We start from the raw sequence: 9,411 nt of genomic DNA, 5'->3' as shown, positions 1-9,411 counted from the left end.
AGTTACCGAGCTTTGCAAGTATTCCCGACTACCTATAATCATTAAACGATATAATAAGCTAAAAAAGTACCTACTTACTTTTGTTCATGAATCAAGCCTAAGTATCTATAAACATGACCCATGACAAGGCTTGATGCATTGGACATTCGATTAATACTTTATAGCTTACATAACTCGACGAAACTCGACATTCACTCACTAAATTAACCTTACTGGAAACTTGACATCAGAATCATCTTTTAAAAACATAACCATTAGAAAGTAGACTCTCTTACGATTCCGTGGATATCTTATTTGTCAAAAACGGAGTTACGGTTCAAAAGTTATGGCCATTTGAAAATTCCGTCGCTATTGCGTCGCAACTACCAAGTTGCGTCGCAGCTATGTGTCACTGTTTTCCAGTTGCGCCGCAGCTTAGTAGCTGCGCCGCAGCTAGCCCCGATTCTGCACAAACCTCATTGTTTAACCTCCAAAACTTAACCAAACACACCCCAAACGACCCCAAACCTTATGAACGACTTTTGCACCTCAAAATTCACTATTTTAAGACCATAATGATGCAATGAAATCATTGATTAATCCTTACTTGATTTGCATCACATAATTAAACGTTTTAGGTTACCGAATCGATCAAAACACACGTTTTTGACATCAATTGATCTTCCAATAACCTAGACCAGTTATGGATCTGATTATATGATTGAAAGGACATAAAATCAATGTTATTATACCTTGGATACCTGGAGATTACAAAGAGGATGCAAAAACTTGATCAAAACACTCTCGAATCAACCGAATAACGATGAAATCGAACAATAGGATGCCATGGAACAAAGGGAACGGCTAGGGCTTCAAAGGAAATGTATATTCTCTGATTTATGAGTCTAATGACAGATTATTAGACCCTTAACCCGTTTTTTAGTTTCCAGCTTTGTCAAAACTAGTCCTTAGACTTCCTTATGGCTCATATTTAGCTTAAAACACCTATGGGGAATACTTACAACACATTAAACACTTTAAGCACCTCCAAAGACATTAAAATATACCTTTAGACACATTAACACATGAATCATTAAGGCTTTAAAACCTTACACATAATGCACATTAATCACACATAAACATTAAATCTCTTAGAGACTTAACGGACACGTTGTGTTGACTTAACAACTAAAGTCAACCGTTAATTAAAAGTTCGGGATGTTACATACCATTACAAAAATAGGGTTGTATTTATATGAATCCTTAAAAAATGGTGGAAACCAAGGGATTAATCTCAGCTCTTGGATCAACCATCATCAAAATCCCATCAAACATGATTGGTTACTTCAGTGAATTACTCCGGCGACTGTGCAATCATATTTGATTGGTCTAGCCAATCAAGCTTGATTGGTTACTCCGGCGGATTACTCCGGCGACATTCTCCAATCATATTTGATTGGTCAAGCCAAGCTTGATTGGTTACTCTGGCGAATTACTCCGGTGAATTACTCCGGCGACATTTTCTAATCATATTTGATTGGTCAAGCCAAATCAAGCTTGATTGGTAATCACTAAGACACTAACGCCGTCGAATCTTCTCCGGCGACTTCCCCGGCTAATCAATTTCGTTCTCGGGTGGATACGGAACGAGCCAGAGGCCCTTATCCGTTCTAAACTGGCCGTCAAGGGACGCATATGGGAATGGTATGGATTTGATGGGCGGCGATCCATAAGATGGTGGATTGTGATTTTTCCGGCGACACTGTAATTTTTCCGGCGAGTTCGAAAACAGTGTTTATTGGCTAGGGTTTGTGCGGAATGTGTTTCTGAGTGATTTGGCACAAGTTTCATGCATTAATTCGAAGAAACAACAAAGATATAGTGTTTTTTAATTTTTCCGGTGACTTTTTCAAGTTTTTCGGCGAGTATAGATCGGATTAATTTTTGGTCAGGGTTTGTTCGCGGTGTGATTGTGAGTGTTTTGGTGTAAGTTTGATTCTAATTCGAAGGAACGAAGGTTTTATCGGCGTTCAAAATTTTTCCGACGAAGTTGTTGCATTTTCCGGCGGTTGTCTCGCCGGAGAAGAAGGAGAAGGAGTTGGTCGTCGTCGTCGTCACCGGTCAGAGATAAAGGTGGAGATGGCGGTGGTTCAAGATTCCGTCGCCGATCAGATTGTGTGTGTGTGTGTGTGTGTGTGTGGTGGCCTAGTAGGGGGAAATAGACTAGAGGAAGGGGAAGGGAGGGATAAAGGGTTGGGATTTATTTTTGAGGGGATAATCCAATAGCTAGGATTTGTCCCCTAATTTTCAAAGAAAATTTAATACTCAAATGCACAAAGTTCTACAAAAATATCATAATGTTATTGGAGTTTTGACAAAACAAAATATAAGACCCATAAATCACAAATAGGATGTGTTTTATGGTATACTTTCCTTTAAAAATAACATATTTTATCCTTTCTAATGCATAATTTTTTTATTTTCTATTTTGGAACATTCATTAGTATAATAATTAAAGACTAAATCTATGAAGAATTTAATTCATGTTTGCATATACCGTATATTTTGATTATTTTTTTTCAAACAAGCTTGTTCTTTAACCACAAATTTTACCCGATTTCTACTTTATTAACGTCATAATAGTAACATAGTATAATACATAGGCTATATTTGACACAAGTTTTTCGAGAGTTTTTCAGGAGTTTTAGCTTTTTATTTTAAACTAAAAGCTCCCAAAATATTTAGCTTTGTTTGGATGCAACTAGCTTTAGCTTTTATTTGAAAGAAAAAGCTCCAAAATGAAACGCTACCCGAAGTAGCGTTTCAGGAGCTTTAGTTTTTCGAATAAATTTTTACTCTTTAAAACTAAATAAATACTTCTTGAAGTTGCAGCTACAACTATCATACCAAACACTTTTAGAAAATAAAAGCTACAACTTATAGCTCTAACTAAAAGTTACAGCTTACAGCTCGAACTAAAAGATACAGCTACAAGCTACAACATAATTGTTTTAATTTGAACTCTAGTTTTTTTTAAGAGACCAAAGCTTTTACCACCTCATCTAAGTGGTGATGGGTATGTTTGGCAAAAGTAGTTGTAGCTAGTAGCTGTAACTTGTAGCTATAGCTTTTAGTTGAAGCTGTAAGTTGTAGCTTTTAGTTGGAGCTGTAAGCTGTAGCTTTTATTTTTTAAAAGTGTTTGATATGGTAGCTGTAGCTGCAACTTTAAGAGGCATTTGTGTAACTTTTAAAGAGTAAAAGCTTCATCGAAAAGCTAAAGCTCCTGAAACGCTACTTCAACTAGCGTTTCATTTTGGAGCTTTTTCTTTCAAATAAAAGCTAAAGCTAGTTGCATCCAAACAAAACTTTTAATATTTTGGGAGCTTTTAGTTTAAAATGAAAAGTTAAAGCTCCTGAAAAACTCACGAAAAGCTTGTGCCAAACATAGCCGATGGCAACAAGCTTTTAATTTAATCTATACATAAAAGAAGTTCAAGACAAAATATACTATAATAGGCTTCCATCTAATATACCCGACTAACCATTACCAAATCGTCTAATAACAAGGAGACATATTTTCTTACAAAAAGTCTCAAGTTCGAGTCATATTTTAAGCATATCTGGGGTGACTAAAGGTATTTTATTTTGCTTATGATGATGAGCTTGAGTGGGTTTCTTTTAGTCTTCTGTTGATAGAGTTTTTTTATCACAAAATTTAAATTGTATTATCTATTATGCGAAAGAGCTATTATCACAAATACAGTTAGACAATGTATATTCGACTTTTCAATATTTACAAGCTTTTTTTTTTTTTTTTGTAAAGTTAGTTTCGATTCAGACGTGCTCGAGGTAATTTTAACCAACAATTCGTTGGACCTCCAACCCCTTTCATATGGAAAATACATTGAGATGAGAAACCCAAGACTCAAACCCGAGACCTTAAAAAAAACTCACCTCTGAGGCCTATATAATGGATTTAAAAGATATCCCTGGTCAATCCATCTAAGTGAAGTAGTTCGTAAATCTAAAATATGTTCGGCTGGAATGTTGTAAATCTATAATAATAAAATTAAAATATAATGATATGGTCAATGAATTTGTCAACTTTGACTTTCCCTTGGAATAACGCTTCAAAACTGCTTTGACCATTTTGATTATAGTCTTTTTTGAATTTCTATCAAAATTTAAAAAGAACTAAATAATTTATGTGTAGAATAAAAAAAGTACAATATACACATGCACCGTCCTCATGCCTCCATATTTTATCTTAATTTCGTAGCTTTCTTTTTGAACAAAATGCATTTTTGATCCCGTGATATCATATGTTTTGCAATTTTGGTCCAAACATTTATAAAGTGGCGATTTTGGTGCCACAAATGAAACTTTTTGGCAAATTTGGTCCATTTTTAACTTTCTGTCCATTTGCCTCCGTTATTGACTTCATGTGCCAGCCACATGCGGGATAGTTATGTCATTTCATACAAATAGGACCATTTTTACAAACAACTCAACTTTTGTTCCCCAAATCAATTCTCCAAAATCAATCTATCTATTAACATTCCACAAAAGTACCTCACATATTCAGATCCCTCAAACACTACAACCACAATCCTAAATCACAAATAAAAACACACACATATTGGAGATCGGGAAAGAAACAAGTAAATAACATAAACTCCTCTTTTTTCTTCTTTCCTTCCTCTATCCATCCATGCCTCATCCAAAAGAATATAAGTCTTCAACAATTTTTGAGGATGTGCCACTTGCTTATTAATTTACTCATCTTGCAAACAAGGGACACGCCCACCACCACTTGCAAGTCATCACGAAGATCCCCTGATACGATGATGTCAAAAGCAGCACCAAGGCTCACAAGCGGTGGTTGTTGGTGTCAGTAGCAATAACTAATGGTGGAGAGTCATGGAAGTCGTAGGTGGTGGTTGTGGGTGGTAGAGATCCGACGACTGTGAGTGGGGATAATGATGGTGAAGAATAAGAAGATGAAGAAAAACATATAATGGTGGTGGTTGTCACTGGAGGAAACAGATCCGATCGTTGCCTCTTTTACGCCGCCAGCGTGGCTTGCTCCCTCCTTGTTATTTTTCCCGTCACGAATTCCTAGTAATAACAACACCAGCATAGATTATCGGTGGAGGAGGTAAGGTTTCGAGTGAAAAAGACTGCAATGGAAGAGAATTGGAGGATTATAATTGAGTTAGTTTTCTTGGGGTGGTATATGTATTTTTTTTTTGTGGCCATGGTAGATGATGAATTTATACATGGATGTATAAATATGGGTAAATATATTTATATTTATAATATGGGTAAATATATTTATTTACCTATGAAAAAAAGAAAAGAAAGATTGGGTATGTTTGTAAAACTGGTCCTATTTGTATGAAATGACATTACTACCCCGCACGTGATTGGCACATGAGGCCAATAACGGAAAGTTAAAAATGGACCAAATTTGCCAAAAAGTTTCACTTGTGGCACCAGAATCACCACTTTGCAAATGTTTGGACCGAAATTGCAAAACGTGTGATATCACAGGGACCAAAAATGCATTTCGTTCTTTCTTTTTAAATAGTCGTAAAACCTTTAACATAAGATATTTAAACAGACAAATGCATAAAGTTCTCGACTTCTCGTAGCTTTCTTGTTTAAAATGATGATGAATTATTTATTAAAATATATGTGGTCATACCTATTCGAATCTTGTTACCCTTTTTGATGTTTAGTTAAATAATTCCGAACATTAGACTGTTATGAAGAGAGTATAAAATATGTTAAAAAAAAAAACCCGTTAAAATTTCTAGCTAGATGTGCACGTGAATTATTGTTATATAAAAGAGGAAATAATCAAGATAATCAAAAAAAAAAAAAAAAACCTAGATAACTAGAAATCATCTTAAACATATCAAAATACCCAAGTTTTTTCAAATTTACAAAAAAATATTCATAAAATCGCAAGACCTTGAGAAGGAGTTGCGGGATTGCAAACACTCCTTAAAGATCGCATGCAGTCCTTGCGATCCTCAAAGAGTGCTTGCGATTTCGACTTTTTTTTACTTTATATATGGATATGAGTTTTTTTTGAGATTTTTTGTATTGGCAATACTTAAGAGATAAAAAAGCAATAAGTATATTTTTCTTTCAACATAAACAACCCTATACATATATTTTTTTTTCAATTTGCAAAGTTAAATGTATGTTTTTCGCAATTATATGTCAAAATCGTAGGTAGTGCTTGCAATCCTCAAGGAGGTTTGCGGATTGCAAGCAGTGCTTGAGGATCACAAGCGCTTTTCCAGGATCGCAAACAGTCCTTGAGAATCGCAAGCACTCCTTGAGTATCGCAAGGACTGCTTGCGATCTGCAATTTCTCCTTGTGGTCTTGCGACGATAAAAGTATAGGTTATTGAAGTTCCAACAATCTCTGTCGTGAAGATCTGAAAATCAAGAGATGTTTCAAAGGCTAAAGTCCCCTTGAAAGCTTTTGAACTTCGTCCCATGGTGTTGTAAGGTCATCTGGCGTAAATTTGAGGTCGAGGGATCGAGCTTTAAAGTGTATTTATAGTCAAACCCTTGATTACACGCATTATGAACCCGTATAAACAATTTAAATCATTAAGTATCAAAAGTTCACTAAATCAGCTCGTATTCGTATTCAGAACAACCAAAAGACGTATGCGAAGAGCCATAGTTAAATTACGTATCAAATATCATTACGCATTAGAAAAGGGTCATATTTTATGGATTATATACTATAATGCAATAACAGTTTATGAAAGACTAAGATTTTAATAATTTTCCAATAACATACACTATGAATACTTATCAATTATCATCATTTTTAATATTCTTGGTTTAAATGATCATGAAATAGAAAATAAAAATTCCAAACATAACGTTTTAAACATTTAAAGTAATCATTGGTTTAATGAATTCAACATGCCACTTTCACAAAATAAATGGAGCACTAATGGGACATAAGAAAAATAATAAAGCTACATACAAATTTATACAAATGTGCACCACATGTTTGCAATTATTAAAGCCATTTCTACAACACACTATAAACCTATGTCTATTTTAACATCTTTCCTAGTCAAACTTATGAACATCACTACACAAATATTTTTCACATATTAGTTACTTGTAGGCTTGTAGGCTTGTACTCTTATGGTCGGTTGAACACTCTATATAAATCCCAATAATCCTTTCATATTTTCATATTGTCAAAATTGCAACATAGATTTAGTCAAACAAGCAAAAACACAATGTCCACGTCAACATTAGCTTTTACTTCTTTCCACAACACATTAAATCTTGACCCAACCACAACTCACCACCAACGCCGCCGTCCCACCACCTCCATCCGCCTGATCACCGCCGCCACCTCCGCCGATGTTGCTCCGACCACCACCGGCAAAAACTCCTCCACAAACCTCCCTGTCAAGCCTATTCCTGGCTCTTATGGCATTCCTTTTGTCCAACCTTTCAAAGATCGGTTTGAATACTTTTATAGCCCCGGTGGCCGTGATGAATTTTTTAAAACCCGTATACAAAAGTTTCAGTCAACGGTTTTCCGGACAAATATGCCCCCGGGCCCTTTAATATCAAACAACCCAAACGTCGTCGTTTTACTTGATGCTAAAAGCTTCCCAACTCTTTTTGATGTCACAAAAGTTGAAAAAAAAGATTTGTTCACCGGAACTTACATGCCGTCAACTGAACTCACCGGCGGCCACCGTGTCTTGTCCTACCTTGACCCATCTGAACCAAAACATGCCCCACTTAAAAACTTGATCTTTTTCATGTTAAAAGAATCAAGAAACCGAATCATGCCCGAATTCGAAAGAACATACAGCGAATTATTCGATGAACTCGAATCCGAATTAGCCCAAAAGGGTAAAGCCTTGTTTAACGATGTCGGAGAGTGTGCTGCTTTTAGGTTTTTAGGCCGGGCGTATCTACAAACCAATCCAGAAGATACCCAGATCGGAAAAGATGGACCCAAATTAATCAGCACGTGGGTGCTGTTTAATCTGGGCCCAATTCTCCGTCTGGGACTTCCTTGGTTTGTGGAGGAGCCTCTCCTCCACACTTTCCGCCTCCCAGCGGTTTTGATTAAAAAAAATTACCAAAAACTATACAACTATTTTGAATCGTATTCTTTACCAATTATCCAAGAAGCCGAATCTTTAGGAATATCTAGAGAAGAAGCAATTCACAACATATTATTCACTATATGTTTCAACACATTTGGAGGGATCAAGATACTATTTCCAAACACACTAAAATGGATCGGGCGAGCCGGGTCAAATTTACACACCCAGTTAGCTAAAGAAATCCGAACCGCGATCAAAACACACGGCAAAGATGGAAAAACAACAATGGCGGCAATGGAAAACATGCCATTAATGAAATCAGTTGTATACGAATCATTACGTATAGAACCACCAGTTGCACTACAATACGCTAAAGCTAAAAAAGACTTCACAATTGAGTCACACGACGCCGTTTTTAAAGTCAAAGAAGGCGAAATGTTATTCGGGTATCAACCCTTTGCGACTAAAGATCCGAAAATATTTGACAGGCCAGAAGAGTTTGTTCCCGATCGGTTTATGGGTGATGGTGAAGAGCTTTTGAAGTATGTGACATGGAGTAATGGACCGGAAACAGAGGGGCCCACAGTCGGGAACAAACAATGTGCGGGAAAAGATTTTGTTGTGTTGATTACGAGGTTGTTTGTTGTTGAGTTTTTCCGGCGGTATGATTCCTTTGATATTGAAGTTGCGGCTTCGCCGTTAGGGGCGAAAGTTACATTGACTTCACTGAGGAGAGCTCGTGTTTGATTAGGATGGTCGCCGGAGATTTGGTGGAAGTTTTCCGGTAAGGGTATTTTAGGAAAGGCATATATATATATATATATATAGGTTATTTTTATTTGTCTTGTATTTGTTGGCCATGTTGTAATTGTTGGCTTTCTAAATATATATGTGTTTTATATTATTTTTATTTGTTAAAGGTCACGAGATTTCAAAGTTTAGTGGTAAACTTGATTTGTCAATTTCTCTTTAGTAAAGAAAAAAGATTTGTAAGGATAATGGAAATGGAAATAAAAAAGATTATTAATGTTTTAAAAAAAAAAAACAAATGATTTTATGTGTCTTGGTCACAATTATACTGTATCACATACTTTTAGTTACTGGTTATGTACCATTATTCTAATGAAAACATTAAGTAATACTATGCAGCGATGGTGATAGGGAAGTTAGTCTAGTGGTGTTGTTGATGGTATTATTGGTGGTGGTGGCGGTATTGTAGGTTAATGTAATTATGAAATTGGAAATTTTTAGAATATAAGGATTTAAAGTTTTATTTATTAAAATAAAAGTTTAAAGTGTAAATTAGTAAATTTAATAT

General features: G+C 35.6%; 1 protein-coding gene across 1 annotated transcript; it reads left to right on the top strand.

The window, feature by feature from the left end:
• Nucleotides 1-7,142: 7,142 nt before the first annotated feature.
• Nucleotides 7,143-8,997, top strand: LOC122607895 (allene oxide synthase). The gene has a single exon (XM_043780967.1). It carries the CDS (start codon nucleotides 7,263-7,265, stop codon nucleotides 8,838-8,840), a length of 1,578 nt encoding a protein of 525 aa, XP_043636902.1. The 5' UTR covers nucleotides 7,143-7,262; the 3' UTR covers nucleotides 8,841-8,997.
• Nucleotides 8,998-9,411: the final 414 nt, after the last annotated feature.

The sequence above is a fragment of the Erigeron canadensis genome, chromosome 7, assembly GCF_010389155.1.
Source record: "Erigeron canadensis isolate Cc75 chromosome 7, C_canadensis_v1, whole genome shotgun sequence".
In the NCBI taxonomy this organism is placed as follows: Eukaryota; Viridiplantae; Streptophyta; class Magnoliopsida; order Asterales; family Asteraceae; genus Erigeron; species Erigeron canadensis.
Note: the sequence above shows the minus strand (reverse complement) of the source record. Positions and strands in the feature narration are given on the sequence as shown.

What these genes read in the sequence shown, in the direction of transcription:
- LOC122607895 (XM_043780967.1), top strand. Translation starts at nt 7,263, where the DNA reads ATGTCCACGTCAACATTAGCTTTTACTTCTTTCCACAACACATTAAAT.